General features: G+C 38.3%; 2 protein-coding genes and 1 long non-coding RNA gene across 3 annotated transcripts in view; 2 read left to right on the forward strand and 1 right to left on the reverse strand.

The window, feature by feature from the left end:
- Positions 1-23,134, forward strand: part of LOC130085194 (uncharacterized) — a 239,956-nt gene that overhangs the window by 152,277 nt on the left and 64,545 nt on the right. The gene's annotated exons all lie outside the window — the stretch shown is intronic.
- map1lc3b (microtubule-associated protein 1 light chain 3 beta) lies at positions 6,532-11,879 on the forward strand. Its single transcript, XM_056250812.1, has 4 exons — positions 6,532-6,750; positions 9,134-9,189; positions 10,185-10,291; positions 10,395-11,879. Exons 1-4 carry the CDS (start codon positions 6,711-6,713, stop codon positions 10,567-10,569), a joined length of 378 nt encoding a protein of 125 aa, XP_056106787.1. The 5' UTR covers positions 6,532-6,710; the 3' UTR covers positions 10,570-11,879.
- Positions 13,414-23,134, reverse strand: part of zcchc14 (zinc finger, CCHC domain containing 14) — a 32,617-nt gene continuing 22,896 nt past the window's right edge. The window contains exons 6-13 of the mRNA XM_056250805.1: positions 22,852-22,946; positions 21,411-21,447; positions 21,045-21,330; positions 20,773-20,861; positions 18,464-18,585; positions 18,170-18,313; positions 15,821-16,930; positions 13,414-14,259 (exon numbers count right to left, since the gene is read on the reverse strand). Coding sequence (XP_056106780.1) covers positions 14,204-14,259; positions 15,821-16,930; positions 18,170-18,313; positions 18,464-18,585; positions 20,773-20,861; positions 21,045-21,330; positions 21,411-21,447; positions 22,852-22,946 — 1,939 coding nt within the window. The 3' untranslated portion in view covers positions 13,414-14,203. The remainder of the gene's footprint in view (positions 14,260-15,820; positions 16,931-18,169; positions 18,314-18,463; positions 18,586-20,772; positions 20,862-21,044; positions 21,331-21,410; positions 21,448-22,851; positions 22,947-23,134) is intronic.

Consider the following 23,134-nt stretch of genomic DNA (forward strand, 5'->3'; position numbering starts at 1 on the left):
ATGCAATTGCATCAATATTTTCTTTCAAACTGATTAAAAACGTCATCCTGATACCTGCCTGAGTCGCCTCCTTTTTTTCTTCTCTACCCAAGTTTGACTGAAACAAACCACGGAGAAAATGTAATTGTGCTTCCACACAAATCAGATGTACTCCTGTTGCTTTATTAATCAAATCAGCTGAGGTTATTAATCTAGTCCCTCTTAATTAAGAGGCCATAGATAGGTGAATTGCAGCATTTGTAATGGTATTGTGCAGCTGATGGATACACAGACCAATAAAAGCCTTCGGTAATGGCTTCACTGTGTCTATGAATATGCATTAGCCCAGCGAACGATGAACAATGAGAGTGGGTGTTACCTTCAACTCTCAGCGAACGGTGTAGGATGTTTCCATGGCGACCACCATGGCAACGCTGTGCTGAATTACTAGCCTCGGCCTTGAGAGGGGCTGTTGTCGACAATACTCGCCGCCTGCTTTTATCATGCTAAAACTATAGAGTGCACTAGGTTATTACGACTCCATTACTTTAAGAGTAATTCATTTAATAAGATATTGCTCCTCCCAAAAAAGCCCATTCAGGGTCGTCCACGGATTGATCCGAATGAACTCGTTCAGTGTTATTCAAGGGGGAAAAATGGGTTGGAGATTGAGAGAGCGCACCATTTTCATTTGCAATGATGCTTTACATTATGATCAAATCTTTCCCTCTGTCCCCCGGCCCTGGTGATGGGTCAAAGGATTTCAATTACTGCCACACAAGCTCTCAACATCCTGGTCTACAGAGCAGGGTTCAACAGGTTCATCAGCTTATCATTTCCGATTGCTCCAATAAGACCTTGCTTAAATATTTTAGGAAGTAAACAGCATTTTCATTCTGAAAGTACTGCACTGGACATAAGATGACCCTAAAGGTTTATTAGAAATGATTAGATCACAAAGGGAAAACAGAAATTAATCATCCTTTTTACTTCAAAACAATATACACACACATGCATACATATACATTATATATATATACACACACATGCACACACATATATATATATATATAATCTCAATTAATCACATAAACATAAAAGTTTGTATGTATGTGTATATATATATTTCTTGTTAGAGAGTTGCTGTCCACTGCAATACAAAATGGTAGCATCACCACTTTCATCAGAAACTTTGAATGCAAAAAAATTAATTAATTAAAATGATTAAATCATCGGCATAAAACCCCCAATGACATATAAAGAGGATATAAGGGTCAGAGGTAAAGGTTTGTAAGTAAATCACACCGTAGCCTACTAAGCATCATGTGGGTTACATTTTGTTTTATAGTGCATAAATCTGTAACACTGTGCATTAAGATATATAATGCATCAAGAGTTTTTTCTCCCTTAAAATATCAAAATGCTAATGAAATCAGATTGTTCAGTTAAGAACAGGGTGCACAATGCCAATAAATTATACACTGTATTATGCAAGAACGATTCTACGTTATGCGTTCCGGATCATAAATGTTGGAATTACAGGATTAAATCTTTTGTGTTTCGTGGGAGCTTTTATGTTTCTGAAAGCCGAAAGCAGGCTGTTGTTTGAGAGGACGTGTCAGAAATAGCAGACTGCCTCTCACACACACAGTCCCTTGAGAAGCCCGACTGTAATCCTGACGGGCAGTGATTGTGTAAGAGCGCCACCTGCTGTACGCTGAATAACCCTACAGCTCACTTATGACGTCATGCCATGCAGACGCCCAAGCCGAGTATGGACAATATGAGGCTAATTGCGGTTTTATAATTAATACAATTACGAAACACCTTATTATGCTGCGATTTAACAAGATTCTACGCATTTTTGGATCAACCCGAAGTTGAGACTAAAAACTGAGTTTCGAAATATTGAATATTTATACCATGACATGACACGATGCCAAGGCGAGATAACGGAGAGACATCGCAGATAAACCCGTGCCAACTGCACTTCCTACATGACAGCTGCCATCAGTTGAGTGCCCAGCCGTGAGTGAGCCTGCCCACCATCTGATGACTGGGAGGATGACAGGAACACGGAGTGTGACTGGGAGTGATCCATAATAACACACACGCGCACACACGTTGTGTTTTCATGTTTTATGGGGACTTTCCATAGACATAATGATTTAAATACTGTACTAACTGTATACTCTATCCTCTTACACTAACCCTAGCATCACATAAAACTTTCTGCATTTTTACATTTTCAAAAAACATCACTTAGTATGATTTATATGCGTTATCCTTATGGGGACCAAAAAATGTCCACACAAGGACAAGGATTTCGGATATTGCCAACTGTTCTCTGTAGGGACTTTTTGTCCCCGTAATGTAGGGTTTACCAGGCCACACACTCAATCACAGATCAATGCACATCTCTTTACATCAATGTCATGTGGTTGGTAAGAAAATTGAGATGTGAGTAAATGAACTGTCCTTCTTGGATTTACTTGCAATTTGCTTTACTGTCATGTTGCTAGTCTCTGTCTTTCTACAGTTTAATATGCAGACTCATAGGCTGTAGGTTATGGATTAGATTTTGGTTTAGCCAACTTAATATTCTTAAGTTCTAATGCAACGTTTCTGTTACGATATACTCTGATTTTTAAGTCGAACCAGCAAGCAAAACGTGTGAATTAGAAACAGTTTTTTTTTTTTTTTTAGGGATAAACTGGAAACATTTGTGGAGCCCCATTCCCCCTCTTGAATAATTAGGGCATTGTTTGACTGTTTGCCAATTTAATTTACACTTTTTAATTTTGTCATCACGTTTACTATCGTGTGTGATATCAGAATTGGGGTTTTCTTATAATTCAACCATACAGTATAGGTTTTGAGTGGGTTTCAAACATTTCAGTAAAGATTGTGCCCTGAAAATGACTTTTACATTCATTTACATTTAAAGATTAACCTACCAATTCCTGAGGTTTTTGTGTGCCATTTTAAAGTATTCCAACCATGTTTTGTCTCATAAGCCCCTAATAGAAAACCTGAGATTAAAAAACATAATATTGAAAAATTTAACTTGATACAGTGTAAGAAATGAAAAGTCTAAAGTGCTGAATCTGAATAAGTATGGGGGTATTTTTACACAGACGTTGCAAGATATTATTTTCCAGAGGAATGTATAGCTACTGAACATCTGTGGTTTTAATTTGAGTTCTAACCTCCAAGAAAACAGGTTTTTACTGCGGAAATACTCATAGAATATGGATGACAATATGTTGGATGGGATTTTTTCCCAGTCATCTCACCGATGCATCTGCTGTTCAAATAATTATATAATAGTTATAATAATACTTTTTATGTATTGTCTTATTTATGCATCTTAAAGTTTCCAAATAGCCAGTAGTTTGAACTGGGGTATGAATTTTAGAAACACATATTTAAGATTTTCCTTTGTCATGAGCCTGCAAAAATATATATATGCTAATGTGTAATTATAGCACAGATGTTCCAGTTGCAAGTGAACCACATCCAACAAAACAGAAGGTTAATGGGAAAATCTGTGTGAGAGGGGGAAAAAAAGCATTCATATGTTTACCTATTAATAGCCTGTTGGTTAATTATTTTGTCCACTGTGCAAAATGTTTGAGTACTGATGTCATTTGAATCATAAAATGTAAAAAAAGAAAAGAAAAAAAAGTAGTCTATATGTGACTCATATGGCAAGTTCAAAACAACAACAACAAAATAAACGTATGTTGAGTTGGCCAAATTCCCCTCTAACTGTATTTTGTATTTTTCACATAATAATGCTCTCCTGTTATTAATATTCTGCTGCAATTCATACAATCCACTCAGTATTCAAGAGGTTCAATTTGATTAAATTAATCATTTTACAGCATAGCTCATGGAAGCCAAGCTAACAATGCTGAAATGTCAATTTTGTTTCACTTTCATTTTCACGGTCCCTCTAACAACACAGATGAACATACCTGGGGCCTATACCATGATGGTAGTTGAACAAACACAGGGTTACAGGATTAGTTTAGAGTTGACAAAACCAAACCAATCCAACTAGGCTTTGTTAGTACCATGATGCTGCTGATCATCAACTTTCTCCCGTCAACTCAGGCTTTGATCCTGACTCTGAGTTTAGGAGTTTAGGTGTGACATCAGTAGCGAACAGCCAATCACATGCTGAGAAAGAGTGAAACTGCGATTCATTTCTCGCGAGAGAAGCAGCGCAATTCACTTCTCTCTTCTGCAGAATATTACGAGATTGAAAAATATTAAGTATTTAAACAAATTTACACAGCAAGAAGAAAATAGCTGTCTATGAAACACAACAACTAAAAGAAAAGGTCTTGCTATATCAGTGCAAGTAAAAGTTGTGGAGTTAGTTTATACAGTTGATAAAGGTATAGAGAGAATTGAACATTTAAGCTCACATGTAGTCATTTTTATAGGTTTATCTATTGATTCTAAAGCGTGTATTTACCTTTTATATATTTATTCCTTTAAACTGTGCGTAATAATAATTGATAAACTAAAATTGTACATGTGTGACGGATTAATAATTACATAAATAATATCTAAATCATACAAAATTATTATTCTAAATAAGCGTTACTAAAACCCAGATGATTTTGTTTTTAAAAATAATTTGCTATGTAGTGACCTTTAATTTGGAGTAGAAACCGGTGGACTGACTTTATCCTTCAGCTCACAGCTGATTGGTCCAATTTCGGTTTGAGATCTCTTACCTAAACATAACCTGCCCCGGAGCAGGTTAGCTGTGGATGGTAAGTTACTATGGCGATGAACACTGCTAAAAGCCAAACCACTTTCATGGTGCCTAAAACCCAGGGTTGGCGCAAACTAAACTGAAACATACCTGGCTAGGCACCTAAACCGGCTTCATGGTATAGGCTCCAGGGCTTGGCAAAACAGGCCTTGTCAAGCCCAGTAACTCAGTAACTTTATCACATAGTTATTTACGTCTGTACAACAACATCTCTAAAAAAATATTACACCAATAAAACAAAAGTAAAAATTACTGTATACAACAATTTGGCTCCATGTGTTTTTTTAGGCATCAGATCGCTGCTTTTAAAATGTTCTGTCATAAGTTAACATAAGGGCTTCATGGCTTTGGTTTAACTAATTCTGTATTATTTGATATTGCTACAGTATTGTTGCTATACACATGTTTAACAAAACATGACATTTATCGCTGGCATTATAAGCTTAGCCTATCTATTCTGAAACATTTATGAAAGACAATCTAATAAAGTGGTTGCTTACATACAAGAAAAAAAAACGATTTAAAATCTATTTTCTTGAAATTATCTATCACTCAGTCTCAACCCCTGTCTGAATCATCTCTGCACTAAACAACAGGATTATTGCGTAATCTGGAAAAGCATAGGCTAATGCACACTATAGCTTGTGTAAACTGTCTATGCAAAATCACAATTGTTTTGCTGTTTAAATACTGTTTGAAAAGCATGTTTAATGGAAAGGCCATTGCAACAAACTGAACCCATATCAACAACATGCCCTAACGTGTTAAAGTAGAGAACTCAAAAATGAAAATAAGCCCATGATTTACTCACCCTGAAGCAATCCTAGGTGTATATGACATTCTTCTTTCAGACAAATAGAATCGGAGTTATATTTAAAAATGTCCTGGCTCTTCCAAGCTTAATAATGGGAGTGAATGGGTATATTTTTTGGAAGTCCATCAAAGCGCAACCATCCATGAGTAAAGTGCTCCACATGGCTCTGGCGGGTTAATAAAGTTCCTTTGAAGTGAAGAGATGCGTTTGTGTAAGAAAAATATCCATATTTAAAAATGTAATTGACTAAAATAACTAGCTTTCGGGTTCCGGCAGACGGGCGTACACATCATTTATGGCGAAAGCAGTTGCCCAGCCCTGTTTGTTTGAACCGCGAGAGGCGTCAAAGCTTATGCTACTCCTATATCTACGTCATACATCGTCAGTGTTACTCTTTTGCGTAGGCAGCCTGCCGGAAGCTAGTTATTTTAGTCGATAAAGTTTTAAATATGGATATTTTTTCTTATACAAATGGATGCGCTTTGATGGACTTAAAAAATACAGCCATTCACTGCCATTATAAAGCTTGGAAGAGCCAGGACATTTTTTAATATAACTCTGATTATATTCTTCTGAAAGAACACCCAGGATGGCTTCGGGGTGAGTAAATCATGGCCTAATTTTCATTTTTGGGTGAACTATCCCCTTAAGGGAATGTTAAGCTGTCCTGAGAAATAATCAGTTGACAGGCTAAATGATTCTAGAACGACTTGAAAACAGCTTTCGTACAAATCTCGATAATTCAGATTATGAATTCAGTAAGCCTATAAAATAAACAAGGAACTGCCAAAGTTGGCAGTTCTAAAACTGTCCTAAAAAAATATGCCTCAGTGAGGCATAGACTGTATAAAACAAGCAGTGAGGGATCAGAGAGTGACTAACCGTCCTCAAGCTCTTCCCCTTTCCTCCATGCATGTACACGGCAAATGCGCCGTGACGTCATAGATCAGCTGACTGGTTTGTTTTGCTGGGTAAGACAGACTCACAGTACGAAGCGACGACACAACTGAATTATACGATTTCGCATTATAAAACACATTACCTATTAAGATCTGTTCAGGGAAAGAAAAGAAACCAAAGTAGGCAGGCTTGCCTAAAAGAACGGTGTCTAATCTAATTTTAAACATGCCTTCGGAGAAGACATTTAAACAAAGGAGGACATTTGGTAAGTGCATCGAGTTAATATCATCAGAGATTCGCTTTTGTACTGTATTTCCTATATAAAACCCTCAGTATTGACTTTACAGCATGAAACTTTACATTAGACTATATTTAGGGAAAGTTCATGGTTGTCCTTTATTTTTGATCGTGTATAACTTATAGCTACAGTAGTACCCAGTCCAGTATTAATATATTGAAGTATTTATAAATGCGATACACGCATCTTCTATAATAATCGTATATTAATTGCGTTATAAAAAAAAATAGGTCTTGTTGCTCTGTAATCAAACTGGGTTATAAGGGTGTCGGCCGGGTATAGTCGCTATCTTAATGTTCAGACTGTTACAATCATAGAGACTGCAGACACATTACAAACAACATGAAGAATTAATCTTAATTAATTTTCAACGTACCACAATCAAAACATATGTCGCAATGTCTTTGTTTGTGGGCAGATGTTAGCTAAACTCCGCGCTGCAGGATTGGGGGATGGGATTCGTCGTTTAAGGTTATTTGGAAGGACTCGAGTAAACAATCTGTGCCGAACGATTATTACATTTCATTTAGCGACTGTTCAAATAACCTCGACAGTTTAATAATAATAATATTATTGCTGATATTGTCATCGTTGCGCTGTTACAGGCCTGTTTGAAGGCGAAGTAACGACTTTTAATTGTTTCCTTTTTCATAACCGTTACCACTCTTGTCATGTTTCCATCCCGCTTTGGGACTGAAGTGGAAAATAGCGGATAACATAGGCTAGTCAGAGAATTAGGCCTAAAGGGTTAGTTCACCCAAAAAAATTACAACTCTGTCGTCATTTACTCGTCCATATGTTGTTCCAAACCTGTACGAGTTTCTTTCGTTTGTTAAACACTAAAGAAGATATTTTGAAGAATGTTTGTAACCAGACAATTGATGGCACCCATTGACATCCATAGTTTTTTTCTACTATGGAAATCAATGGCTACCATCAAACATTCTTCAAAATATCTTCTTTTTAGTTCAACAGAAGAAAGAAACCCATACAGGTTTAGAACAACATAAGCGTGAGTAAATGATGACAATTTTCATTTTTGGGTGAACTATCCATTTAATCTGACAACATTGGGCCTTGCATTCATATGTAGCCTACTTTTTTTGATCGATACTTTTAAGAGAATATTTGAGATTTTACAAAGGCCTCTGTTTCTTGTTGTAAATAGCTATAAAACCAATCATTTAGCCTATCAGCCCATAAATGACCCAATTCGTCTTACAATCAGTATTGGGATAACCAGCCCAAGCAAGAACATGTTAGCAGCGATGTAACTCACGAGTGTAAGGTTTTTAATAATGAATTAATTCAATGAATCGAACCAAACTGGATGTTGATGAATCAAACTCAGTAACACTTAATCGAGTCGGTCGAACATGTTTTGACTCGCAGTGATTCGAAATATGTTTATGACTTAATTCTATTACATTTTATGAACATGCATACGCATACCAAAGATAATTTTAATGAATGTCATTTTACCTCATTAATGTATATAAATGTTCTAAATTGCTTTGTTTTTAAAAGAACTGAAGAATCATGACTTCAACCATCTGAACTGCTCCACATTAAGCTACAGTGAATACTCTTGTTAATAAAATGTCATCAAAAGGATGAACCAGGTCTTTGAAACGAAACTAAAGGATGAGTTTCACGGAAATGAGTGTGGTTAGTTGTCAAGCCTCCTAAAGTTACCACAGTTGCTCAATATGCACGTGTCATCAGCAACACATGCTGTCATGAACATCACTCACATGCACATTTCCTAAAATATCAAAGCAGTGTTTTCTAGAATCAACGTTTTATAATTTTACGGTTGCTGTAGATACTTGCGATCTCATGCTGAGTCATGTCTTTTGTTCAAAGTCTAGTTAGCATGGTACACAAAGGACTTCCTTGTTTCTTCTTCATTTCTGTTCAACTCATTAAGAGACAATTATGTGGAACAAATGCTTATACAACACAGAAATAAACTAATATTCCAAGCAATTTAACTCTGAAGAACAGACATAAACACAGGAGTCTTGTTTTTGAGTGTGTCCTTAAAGGGATAGCTGACCAAAAATGAATATTCTGTTAATATTTACACACTCTCGTATGCCAACAGAACAGTTTCATCTGGAACAGAGCCTTCATTGCATCGATGACCTTACTTGTTCGGTTGAAACTGAACTACAGAATAGAGTTGACAAGTTCAACATGGACCTGTAAAACACAATTCAGCTTGGTCCATTAGAGAATGGATTGATACTTGAGGCCCATATCCAGCCCAGTAAAATGTCTGTGGTTTAATGCGTCCTGTATTGTGATCTGCCTGTATCTAATATCCGCTCCTACTTCCTCTCCACAGAGCAGCGGGTGGAGGATGTTCGGCTGATCCGGGAACAGCATCCAAACAAGATCCCGGTAAGCAGATGTGTGTGTCTGTGGAGCTGGAGATGAAAATTAAACTTGATAACCAATTAAAAAGGCTTCCATGCTTAGCAAAGGAGACATTTTTCCCAGTATAGACCTTGAAATGATAAACAAGTAAATTATTAATATTAGAATATGGTCACAATTTTCCTGTTTGTTCTAGGTGTGCCTTTTTTGAGGAAGTACAATAGAATAGCTCATTTGCATCCTATCACATTTTTTTGCCATCACAAAACACTGGATTTAAAGGGATACTTCACTCGCTCAAAAATGAAAATCTGTCATCATTTACTCATCCTCATTATGTTCTTTTTCTGCGTAACACAAAAAAAGATATAAAGTAAATGTAAAATTAAAAAAAAATAAGTAAATGGCCCAAAAAGCAGATGGCCTCAGGATCAAGGCCATTATGTAAAAGTTTAAAACATGCTCAGCTGTGTGAATTGGACAGAATAGGTTAATCTAATGGATAATCTTAAAAGGAAGGTTGTCAATAGACCTAGTTAAACAACTAGCATATGAATGGCTGTGTTTGCATGTATGTATAGGGTCTTTATCAACCTCTTAAAGAACAGTCATTGGTTTTGTAGCCAGGTGTCACCTCTATTGACAGCGCCTCAGGGTTACCAGAACCAATTGTTATTCAAGCTGACCAGGATAGAGTGGTCAACTTCCCATCTGCTGAACACACACAAACCTCCACCCAAAGCAGCTCTTTTCAATGGGAAAGTCTGGACACACAAATATTCAACTTTAAATTCAAAGTTTTTTTTGAAAACGGACCAGAAAGTGGCGGACAAAGATATTATAAACATTTAAATCTAATTTAAAAAAACACTTCTTACTGATATATACAGTATATATTACTTTTTATTAGAACTGTCAAATCGATTAATCACATCTAACTTAAAAGTTTGTAAATATATATGTGTGTGTATTCCTTCACTATTTAAAAATAAAATAAATGATATTTATGCATGTTTCAGGTCATCATTGAGAGATACAAGGGAGAGAAGCAACTGCCGATTCTTGACAAAACTAAGTTTTTAGTTCCTGACCACGTAAACATGAGCGAACTTATTAAGATAATCAGGTAACGCCTTTTACCTCTTGCCTTCCGCTATTCGTTATATCTCTTTGATTATTATTTTTTGGGGGGAAAATCGACTTTGCTAACGCATTTCTGGTTTTAATAGGAGACGCCTCCAGCTCAACTCCAACCAGGCTTTCTTCCTGCTTGTCAACGGTCACAGCATGGTCTCTGTGTCCACTGCCATCTCTGAGGTCTACGAGCGCGAGCGGGACGAGGACGGCTTCCTGTACATGGTCTACGCATCCCAGGAGACATTTGGATCTGCGCGTCCTCTGTAAAAAAGGGCAAAACGATTGGCTTTCACTCTTTTGGACAATGATACAACCTACCCTGAACTCTAGACCTTTCCTCTACATATATCCATATCCACTTTCCCGCCCGCCATCCAGACAGGAACCATCTGAACTTTTATTCATTTGGCTCGAATCCCTCACCAATCCCAGACATTATCCGAAGCTCAATCCTAACTTCCCACGTCTCAGCCCCTTAACCTCAACTCCCTTCTGTGCATTTGTGTTTTCATAATGGATGAGGAGTAATTGTGTTTAGGTTGTAGGACAGGTTATGGTAAGATGGACTAATGCTTCAGGTTTACTCAACACAAATCTTGAACGAAAGACTTCTGTGTGTAATGATGGAATCATCTGTTTAACTTAGCGGTTACATTTTCGAAATGGCATCTAGTGTAACGTTAGGCGGACAAATAGTTTTGAAGGTTATTCGTTAGGTCCGTTTCAGCTTGGAGGGGTCATGTTGCTGCCAGCGCACTCTGGTGACTTTTAACCCCTCCTGTTGTCTGTCAAATCTCTTTATTTGTGGAGTTCGGCAGTCTTTCCGTACCTGTAGGTGTGTTTTCTGCCGTTACATTTTCCTGTTAGAAGCAATTCGGTCTTTTCACCTCCCCCTCGAGCTTTTTGCTAATTGGGTCATGAGCGTGGAGCTTCTCGGATTTCACAACTCTTTGGGTAAGTCAAGGTTCAAAACGGCGTCTTGCGTCGACATTTGAAGTATGCTCCAGTGGGACGTACCCGAGGAAAATAAATAGTAAGCAATTTAAAATACAAGAAATTCTGCGTTGATTGTAGTGTGAAGCTTTGAAAGTGCAAGCTTAGGAAGGAAAATAGAATTATAATCAATGGTACATTGTGCGAATGAATGTGGCTTTAGCGATTGTGGCCTCAATCCATGGACACGGGTGCTGCCCGAACATCCTTGCTCTTGTAGATGCACGCTTTTTAGACTTTCAATTTTATTAGAAGATTATTTACGCCTTTATAAATACATAACTGTGAGCTGTCGTACCTCTTTCCATCTGTATGTCTTACAGTAATCTACAGATAAGCTTAGATGCCTTTTCTCCTGAGCATTTATTTGCTCTTATTTAAAATGTTTTTTTTCCCCCGTTTTGTTCATGTAAAAAACATTCATATGTGATACTATTGTGCAATTTACAAAAATGACTGTTTGAATAAGAGTTTAACTCATTATCGAACTAAGCTCATTTCTGTGTTTCTCCTGCTCAGATTTACAGCAATATTACACTTCTATTTCTGTTGATATTTTAAAAATAAAAGAGGAATATGCATCCTGTTTGGCCTTTTCTTTGAAGTTTTTCCTCAAAATGATTTAATATGGGAAACGTCACTGCATTTAAAGGTTATTTTGTATTGGTTAGGTATAGAAAAATTATGACTAATATATTAATTAAAACATACAAACATTACCGTTAAACCAATATTTTTTCTTTTTTCTTTTTATTATATACTCTTTTGAAAGAAATTAATACTTTTATTCAACAAGGATGCATTAAATTGATCAAAAGTGAAGGGGGCGGGAGGGGGGATTAGTCCTGAAAAAAACAAAATGTTGAAAACTGTTTGCAACATTGATGATGATAATAAGAAATTTTCTTGAGCAGCAAATCAGCATATTAGAATGATTTCTAAAGGATCATATGACAGAAGACTGGAGTAATGATGCTGAAAATTCAGCTTTATCATCACAGGAATAAATTACATTATTAAATATATTCAAGTAGAAAACAGTTATTTTAAATTGTAATAATATTTCATAATATTATTGCATAACAATGTTTTTTACATAACCTTTACCGGTTAAATCAATCTGCTAAAAACGAAATTCTCAAAAACATTTTTAATTCATTTAAAAAAGTGACAAATTGATACAAAAATTCAACAATCAATCTTCAATGAACATTCACCTCTGAATATAAAATGGCTGCGTCAGCATTGTCGTTTTAGGTCAAAAGCTTTCCTGCGATAATACTACATATAATATATACAGCACGTAGTAATTCATTATCGGGCAACATGCATATCCAGCAACTGCAAGATCTATAATTAAAAACAGAAATGTTCTGTAAAAAGCAGCTAGACACTGAAAAACACTGATCATAAATATCACCATTTGCTTTGAAACAGCAACAATGGAATGGCATCTATTGGCTAAATGGGTCTTATTGTGTAAGTCTGACCCTTTTCAACACTTTGGAAAAATGATATGCCCATGTAATTGAGAAACAATGAGGAAAAACCCACTGTTTTGACCTTTTTAGTGTGACATACTAAAAATGGTTTCCTCTAGTGTTCAGTTCTCAGTTCAGAAGCTGAAATTCCTTAGCCTCGTGAGACCATCCTGATCTCGCGAGCTTTCAAGGTTTCACTCGCAGATCAGTCTGGATACTTTCCGTTAAAGAAAATTTGGGAGCAGTTCACCAAACGAACGTCCAATCAGCGTTGGCTTTGAGGCGGGTTGAGGTGTGACGCAACGAGAAGCGCGTCAGTTCAGTCTAAAGAACATGTCGGCTTCAGCGGATGAAACTAGCATCAGCGTGGCTATCGAGCAAGTTTTATCGGAATTACAGAGTATTTCTTCACTGAAAGAAGAGCAAAACACTGCTCTGGAGGCTTTTCTCAGAGGAAAAGATACGCTGTTAGTACGTCATATGCTTCGTTGATCTGATTGGTTGATTTGGCCCGTCTATCACCAACATAGGCCAATCAGCTAACCAGTATTTTCGCCCCTTACCAAAACTACTTCAACGGAAGGTTTCCAGATGGATATGCGGAGCAAATCCATCTGGCGGAGTCAGGTTAGAAATTCCTACATCTGGGAAGCAATTTCTTCTTTTTCATTACAGTTTTAATAACGCCAGTAAATTAAAAAGTTCGACTTCAACGGTCTCGAGTGCTTTGACTGTATAAACGTCTTTTGTTTTAGAGTCACGCTGACATGGCACCTTTATTGCGAAGAGAACATGGAACATGTAATAAAAATATAATTCAAAAGTAGCAAAAACCGGGACATTAACAAATATACCATGATTACAACAAACAGGAACACAGCACATGATGATTTAAGAAGATGTTCGGAAGTCAAAAGGCTAAAAAATTACCTCTTAAGATGGAAAACAACATTTCCACTTCTTTAATTGTCAGTTTGTTCTTTCCTTATGAATTTACAGAACAAAAACTGCCAGTATTTTATTCCCAGAGGTTGACTTGTCACACCAAGAGCAAAAAGACTTGGCCATCATTGCACGTTATTTGGCAAGCAAAATCTGTCATTTACCTCTTTGTTTTGCTTCCAAGAATGACATGTGCGATAAATGTTGACTTACACTGTTGGCTGCTCCACAGTGACTTGCTCAAGCGAGTCTCAAGTGAAACAAACAGTGTGAAGAGTATGAAGAACACACTTCTTTGAGCATCTCTTTACAAAGATCCACTGTGAAGTGATTCTTTGGCACAAGGCTTTTTTATCCGAAGCCATAAGTGATCAAACTTGATCTTCCTGTAAAGAGATACTGTCTTAGCTCAGCGGGGGTCTCACATTAAGTATGTTTACACACACTGAGGAAGGTGCAGGTCCAAACCAGTTCATACTCATCGTTTAGTCCCCTGAGTCCTGGCTGTCTGACTGCGGAGAATATTTCAGACGAAATGTCCCTGCAAAAACAAAACATGTTGTTGTTTATTTCTTCAAAAAATAACTATTTTTACCATTTCTGAAGAACATGTGGGTAATTCTTGTGCACGCACACACACACACACACACACTGACACTGTTATCAAATCGATTTGTGTAACATAAAAGTAAATCTACTGTGTGTGTGTGTGTGTGTGTGTGTATACAGTATATATATATATATACGCACATACATTTACAAACTTCTATGTTAGAAGTGATTAATCATGATTATATAAGTTATATATATATATAAGTTAGTCACCAATCAACATTTATTTCTATAACACATAAGAAAGGTTTTTAGGTTTCTAAGTTGAAGTATTTTCCCCCAATATTTATAGCAAGCAAGCATATTTATATTTTATTTCAGCTTTATTTTTAAATATTTTGTAAAAAAGCTAATTAATTTATATAATTAATTCATAATTAGTAATTAGGGTGCAAAGGTGTTCTGGATGGTTGTTACTATGTGGTTGCTAAGGTGTTCTGAATGGTCTTTAGCAAGTTTTTCTGCATTTGTTAGAATGTTGTGAGTGGTTTCTAGGTTGTTTCTTTGTGGTTGTTAAGGATTTATGAATGTTGTTTTGTTTTGTCATTGTTAGAGTGTTCTGAGTTGCTACAGTTAGGCCCTGTGTCCACCAAAGCATTTTTTTCATGCGGCTGGCGTATTTTTCCAATTGTTTTCAATGGGAGCGCCACGTTTTTAATACGCCAGGAGCGTCTATTTCACGCTTGAAGCACTGCGTTTTAAACAGTCGCCGTTAACAGTTGTAAAACGCAGCGCTCTTCACTGTCACTTTTTACCTAGCTGTCCAATCACAGTGGAGGAGGGGCGGGACAAATACCATACCGACCAACCGTCACATCCTGCTTGTACGTCAACAGATGACAACAACATGCATAATAATGGAACAAAATAATTTAAAACAAGAGCCAGAGCAAATACTTTATCGAAATTTTATATAGAAACAACACAGAAACAAACTATCTGTGAAATGAGATACTAGTAACACTTCCGCGTATATTACGCATCATAGCAAGAAAAGCATCTCAACTGAAAAACCACTTCGCTGCCAAAACGCTCTCAAGCGCCCACAGCTAGGCGTTTTCAGCTGGCTAAAAACACTTTGGTGGAAACGCGGCCTTCTAGACAGTTGCAAGAGTATTCAGGGTGGCTGCTAGGGCGTTCTGGAGCATTGCAAGGGCTTACTTATGTGCTTGCTTGGGTTTTTTTAGTGTTTTTTGGTACACTGCTCTATGGTTGATAGGGTGTTTTATATGGTTGTTAGGGTTAACCTGAGGTTTGTGGAGTGGTTTTACAGCACATTCCTCTATTTTTGCTAGTGCGTTTGTAGGTTGGTGCAATAGGTGTTCTGGTTTTTAGCAAGTTGCTCTACATTTGTTGGGATGTTCTTGGCCGCATTTCCTGGGTGGTTTTGGGTGGTTGCTTGGGCATAGCTAATTTGATGTTAGGATGGTCTAGGTTGCTAATGTGTTAGGAGTAAATTAACTAGTACTAATAATAAACAATGCTGTTACCTTGTTGTGCAGAGTCCATTGCTGGCTGCTTGCAGTCTTGTGCACGATGCCCACTCAGCCCACAGTTATAGCAGGATACAGTCCCTGTTTTCTTATGCCCAGAGCTTCCGTTTCCCATGATTCCATGGGGGTGGTACACACCACCCCCTCCTCCAAGAAAACCCTGCACTGGCGGAAGCACAAGATTCTGTTGAGAGTCATGTGATAGGCTGCTGTTGTAGATAGGCGGGGCCACCAGGGGGTAGGAAAAAGGGGATGCGGTACCATTTCCTGTGAGGAGCGGGCTGAAATGAAGCAAAGGGCCTAACGTGAACACTGACGTTCCTGAGAACGGATGTGGAAAGTAGCCGGCGTAGCTAGCCGGAAGTGCCCCGTAGGAGCCACAGTTGCGGCTACACCCGCAAGAGCTACAAACGCACAATGAGGAACTGGAGTTAATGCTGTTTGCTTGCACCGAGGCGTAGCCGCTATTCTCTGTGGATGCTGGGCTAGAACTGTGCGTGACCACGGGTGTGCTGTTTACACAGTAGGTATTGCCAGGTACTGCCGCCATGGGAACGCTGCTGGCCGGTGAGAAAGAGGGTCTGGTGGAGGAACATGATGACGGGCAGGAGGACGGGGTAGAGAAATGGTACGATCCTGTACTTGGAACAGAAGAAGACACTTGTAAGTGTAAGGGTGGGTGAGAGACGTGGTGGAGGGTGTTAGATGTGGCGGTGAGAGCAGAGCTGGTCTCCACCATGAGACCTGGAGGGGAACGAAGCACCGCGAGGGGCCCACGGGGGGACGACATGTCCTGGTGTCCTGGGGAACCGTCAAGACTCAGCCCAGGGAAAATGTTCTCAAGTCGGACACCCAGAGCAACCCCGGACCCCACTGGTTTAGGACGTTCTTCTGAACAGAGAGGGGGTGGGCGAGGTTTGCGGGGGGAGTTGAGAACCCGGCCTGGGGAGAGGAGGGGTAGGGAGGGAGGGGGCAAACTCATTTGGGAGGGATCATTCTGGACTGGGAGGACTTGGGCAGTGGGACGGCTAGGACCGGTGGATACCGCATGATTGAGGAGAAAGCATGACCGTTCTTTCTCGCCAGGATCCAAACCAGACTCCAAACCTGATAGAAGATAAAGACCAAAAGTGAAATATGCAATAATTTAATTAACAATTTATAAGTATTTTTAAAAATATATATCATGACGATGATAATAATACAACTAAAAATATTTAAAGTGTTAATTTGAATCAAAATGCGTTAATAAATAATAATATTTATAAAATTGTAATTCTTAATAATTGTAATAAATGTTTCATTTTCACTGCATGCTAGTTTTCAATATACTTAATACTCCAATTACCAACTACATTTGCCAAATGTGCAGTATACAGAAGTAATCAGACTACTGGGTACTGCATCCCATAATCATTCAGGTTAATGAATGAATCGCTATTAGATACTTCATATATCCCTTTCTTGATTTATTATATATTGACACAAGCAAACGTAATAAAAATATGTAATACATTAAAAAAAAATTGTATCATAGTGTACTATATGTACACTTAGGGGCTGTTTACACCTGGCCACTTCATGCGTTTTCTCAGATCGGATAGCTACCTGATTTATCAAAACGATTCCATTTACACCTGGTCACATAAATGTGTTTTTGCAAAATGGATATAAATCCGATCTTCAATTCCCGCGCTATATGCAGATTTAATGGAGTGCACGTCACCGAAAGCAACAGATATGAGCTGCATTTTATTGATCATCAGCTAATTTCAAAATCAAAGACTGCAATAAGAGAGAGCGGCAACAGCCCTGGAAAGAGGAAGCCCTCTTTACAGGAAGATCATTTCGTTTCTTTACTTTTAATGAAGATGATTAGTGTGTTAAGCGTCTGCGACTTACTTTCACTTTGATTTGCGATAGTTTGCACGTTGGCTTGATGAATAGATGCTCAGCTGCTCATCTGCGGTAATGCGTGTTGCAGTAGCGACGTCATATCTGACTATAACATGACATATAGCCTATATAACACGCTCTCACACGTTTATTTTTTAGCATTTTTGTGAGGAGTGAAATTTACATATGTGGTTTCAACAACCAGATGCATTTACACTTGTCCAGTTTCATCTGGAATGCGGCCCAGACCTCCTCCTGAAGTGGTTTGAGCGATCGGATTTAAATCCGTCTCGAATGCGTTTCAGAGGGCATTTACACCTGGTCTTTTCACGATCGGATAGCTATCCGATCACAGAAAACGCATAAAGTGGCCAGGTGTAAACAGCCCCTTATTGTGGACAATTTAATGTCCGTTCTAAAAATATTTATTAAAAAAAAAAGAGTTCTTACGTCTGTGAAGGTCTTTAACCCGGTCGAAGGAAGTGTCACGTGATAAAGGAGTCATTGGACTGGAAGGAGCACTGGAATAGCCCGAGGAGGAACTGCTGTCCCGTGGAATAGGCAACGAGCTGTTCTCGACGTCTACCCGTAACTCTTTACATACACACACACACATAAAAATAAATAAATAAAAGATTATAACCTCTTGCAGTGTGTTGCACTTCAAAAAATTTGATCTTTAATCTTTTGGATATTTAATGCAAAACATATTTAATTAGTATGATTTTTCAGGAGTGTGTGTACCAGTGCCACTTCCAGGGTGTATGTGTGTCAGGGGTCCGATGTGACTGGAAGGGGTCACTCTGGCAACCCCACCGCAGGAAACAGGAAAGTGAGACACCACATATCTTTTCTCCAGCTTCTCTCTGACAGAAAAACAAAAAATAAAGTTTATATTTTAAATATACCATTTGATTAAATGTCAATGTTTTTTTTTTATAGAACATAATTTCCCAGCAATGACACCTAGATGGCGCTGTGTACAAAAACATCCCAGCACCATGCATGTGCATAATTCTGGCAGAGCATCAGCTTAAATCTGATCATCTATGTAGATACTGACAACTTTGGTTCAAGTGGGATTTTAGAAACAGTTGTATGATTTGCAAAACATATTTTTAAAATGTAGTCGATACGGGCTAGGTCTGTATAATTAGGCTGGTTCAGAACTGGACACATTTCTTACAGGGCCTTTCAGTTCAGACACTTTACCATGTGGAATAAAAATAAACACTCTTTAAGTTTTAGTTAGTGTCAGTGAAAACCGTTTAATTGAGAACGAGACCTGTGAACCAGTGTATAACCTTGCATTTGTTGTTGTTTCCAGGCATGGAAAAGCTGTGGATTTTTTCCTGTTATCTGTTTGATATCTTTGCTCCCACGGCTCTACCTGAGCAATGGAAACTTGCTGATGTGAGAAATGGAAAAAGAATTAGAATGGTGTGTTTTCACAAAGGAGTAGTTCCTTGCTCCACTTCCGTGCTGACAGTGAACTCTCAACACCAAACTCTTATCTGAAGGAAGCGATCTGCTCTGCAACAGTGTAAGTTGTCCATTTACCAACATGTTAATTGCTTGAAAATTCACAGATTGTTAACATGCTACAAATACGTGTCAACAAACGTGTCATAATTGACTCCCCATCGTGTGGTTCCAAACCTACATGCTGTTATTTTTTCTCACTAGGAAAAAAGTAACTATTTCTTTAATGGTACATTAATGTATTAAATAAAATCTACATACATTCCTGTTCAAAAGTTTGGGGTTGGTATTGATGTTTTTGAAAGAAGTCTCTTCTGCTCACCAAGGCTGCAGTTATACTGATGAGCCAAAACATTATGACCAGTCACAAGTGAAGCAAATATCATTGATCATCTCCTAACAAGGCCACATATTAAGGACTGTGTAGATTAGATGAAAAGCAAACAATCAGTTCTTGTAATAATCAGTGTGTTGGATGCAGGAATAAAGATCTGAGTGACTTTGACAAGGACCATATTTTTATGGCAAGGCGACTGGGTCGGAGTATCTCTGAAACAGCAAGGCTTGTGGGTTGCTCCGGGTCAGCAGTGGTGAGAAGTTACCAACAGAGGTCCAAAGGGGGACAAACCACAAACCAGTGCCCAAGGCTCATCGATGCACAAGGGCAACGAAGGCTATCCCGTCTGGTCATAGCCAACAGAAGATCTACTGTGGCATACAGTCAAACAAAATTTTAATGATGGTTATAGGAGGAATGTGTCACAACTGCTGCTTATGGGGATGCATAGCCACAGACCAATCAGAGTGCCTATGATGACCCCTGTCCACCGTCAGGAGCAGTGGAAGATGGTCACCTGGTTCTATGAGTCCCGTTTCCTTTTACATCACATGGATGGCCGTACATGTGCGCCGTTTACCTGGGGAAGTGATGGCACCAGGATCCACTGTGGGACGAGGACAAGCCGGTGGAGAAGTGATGCTCTGGGAAATGTTCTGCTGGGATACCTTGGGTCCGGCCATTCATGTGGATGTGAATTTGACATGTGTTACCTACCTAAACATTGTTGCAGACCAGGTACACCCCTTCATGACAACGGTGTTCCCTGGTGGAAGTGGCCTCTTGCAGTGGCCACTGCAGACATTGTTCAGGAATGGTTTAAGGAACACGATGAAGAGTTCAAGGTGTTGCCCTGCCCTACTGGACTTGAAGGATCTGCTGGTAACGTCTTGCTGCAAAATACCACAGGACACCTTGAGGGGTCTTGTAGAGTCCACCCCTCGACGGGTCGGCGCTGTTTAGGCAGCACGCGGAGGGCCAACCGCATATTAGGCAGGTGGTCATAATATTTTGGCTCATCTGTGTTTGATAAGGTGCTAAATGTGCTAACCGGTTGCGGTTTTTACACCCATGGGACGCAAATGTAAAAGAGATGTTTGAGTGCATTTTCTATTTATCATAGCAGCAATAGCTGCGTTTAAACAACAACTGAATGTTTCTAAGGTGGTTTATGGCACGATACACACAGATTTAAATGTGTCAGTGTCATATTATAAGCACATATCACACTCACTTCTGAAGCTCCAGCTGAGTCTTTAGTTTTTTCTTGGCCCCCTGAGTGAGGTCGTACTTGTCGAGATCCTCTTCTGTGAGAGCGAGGAACTGAGAAAGTGAATAAAGAGATCATAATTTAGATAAGTTGTAGTGGGAGAGATTTGTTAGGAAGGACAGATGCATTTCTTGGCTGCAATATCCGAAATCTGTTCCCTGATCCTAAATGAATTGAATCTCTTATCTGAGAGATGATTCTCATACCAAGGGAAAGAGCCACTTTAAGTCACGTACCTCCTCCATGGTTAGCTGTTTGAAGACAGGGTAATATTTATGCAACCGCAGTTTTCGAAGCCAGTCCAGGATGCCGTTCTGCTCCGGGCTGGGCTGCTGGGATAGGGGTCCGGGGTTTATGAGGTGCGTCTGTGGTGGACTGCCCTCCCCAATAGGTACAGCAGTGCCGGGGAGAATGGCCACCGCTGTCTGAGGGGGGAGAGGGGGCAGGTGGGCAGGGGTGCTCTGCGGGAGGGGGGCATGGACGCTTAGGACAGGCTGGATGCTGGCGACACCACAAATTGGCCTGGGACAGAGTGATAGAGGATTATGGATGGAGAGAAGAGAGATGTGTTAGTGTTTGGGGTGAGGGGTTGTTAAACTCACCTGCTCGCTCCCCTATACTGAAGCAAACAGCCCAGATCTGAAAAACATGGAAGTGACAAAGTGTGATTAAGGAGTATAGGATGATTCGACATGAAAAGATCCATGTCAAAAAAAGAAAGAAAAATGTCAGAAAAGAAATTGAATGGGTAAATCTCAAATACACGTCAGTTTTCACATCAAAATGAAAAAATATGTAATTAATTTGATTAATTCTTTTAAATATATATATATATAAATAAATAAAAATATATATTTTTATAAATAAAATGACCATTAAGATTCATTTTAAGTTGGATGTATTTTTTTAATAAGATTAAAAATAAAATGCATTTAAAAAATGTCTTTTATTAATTCAAAAATATATATAATTTGTGACAAAATAATGTCTTTTTTGACATTAGTATAGTATTGACAAAAGTATTGAAAGTATTAATTAAGCACATTTTACCCCCAAATACCAAAATGGACCCAACTGTTTTTTTGGATTGTTTCGATTATGATTTTAAAATGGATTTTTTATTAGATCCATATTGAATTCATATAAATTACAAATAACAAAACAAAAACTACCATTTTATATATATATATATATATTATTGTTTATATACAAAACTGTTTTTGTTCTTTATATATATTGCTGTTTAAAAAAAAAAAAAAAATGTAAATCATATTGCAGTAATGATGGAGATTGTTTGCATTACAGTAGTGAGAATTGGGGGGTTTATGTCTCCCTATGATTTTGGGGTGAAATATGATTTTTTTTTTACAGGTTTTGTGTGCTTTCGCTTGATCTCATTATGAAATTGTCTAATCAAAGGGCCAGACACATTTTTATTTCCCCTCTTACCATGACTTATCCTTACGTACACAAACTTTATTTTGAGTTTCTTCCCCCATGAGCCCAATTCAAGGGGAAGGCTATAAAACCGACATTTTAAAGCTATATAAGCGGTACAGACCCAGCACTGCACAAAATGCCCATTTGCACTGATATTATTTCAACTACAGGCTATTGAGTTGTAAACAATCGTCATTTTAACAATAATAATAATAGTGTCCATAATGATTTGTTTGCTTACTGCAGAGCCCTCTCTTATTGTATTTGATGGCTAATATATGTGAAAAATTAATTTGCAATGCATTATCAAGAAATAAGAATTTTGCACTTATTTCTATCCAAGGGGGTGTCTGTCCCTTCCCCCACCACTAAAAATAACATCACAGATACACATCTAGGTTCTAGTGGCCTTTCGCCCTATTAATAGTTTCCCAAGATGAGGTCACTTCTGAAGCATCTCAGCACAAGCAGGTCAAATCAAATTCCATCTGAGCTGAAACAAACTCCAACCCTGTTTCCCCAAGAAATGGTGTGGTCCTGAAACAAACCTCTATGGTGAAGTGGCAGGGATGAACCATTGAGAGGGGGAAATAAGGGGCTTACTTGTGCTAGTAGGGAGCTGCGGTGCGGGCGAAGTGCTGAAGAAGAAACAGACTTTGTCGTGTTTGAGAACATGAGGCGGAAAAGAGGTCAAGCATCTGTGGGATTGAGGAAAAATCCACAAATTTAATACAATTTTGATTAGGTTTTGATATAGCAAAAAACAAGGCTGGACAATCTACAAAACAAAATATGATATACAAAATGAATAAATAAATGTAACAAAATATATAAATGAGTATGTATATATATGGATAAACACTAAGCTTTTAATAGTTTTAACCAC

The sequence above is a fragment of the Rhinichthys klamathensis genome, unplaced genomic scaffold (genome assembly GCF_029890125.1).
Source record: "Rhinichthys klamathensis goyatoka isolate OS25496 unplaced genomic scaffold, OSU_Roscu_1.1 h1tg000076l_1, whole genome shotgun sequence".
Classification (NCBI taxonomy): Eukaryota; Metazoa; Chordata; class Actinopteri; order Cypriniformes; family Leuciscidae; genus Rhinichthys; species Rhinichthys klamathensis.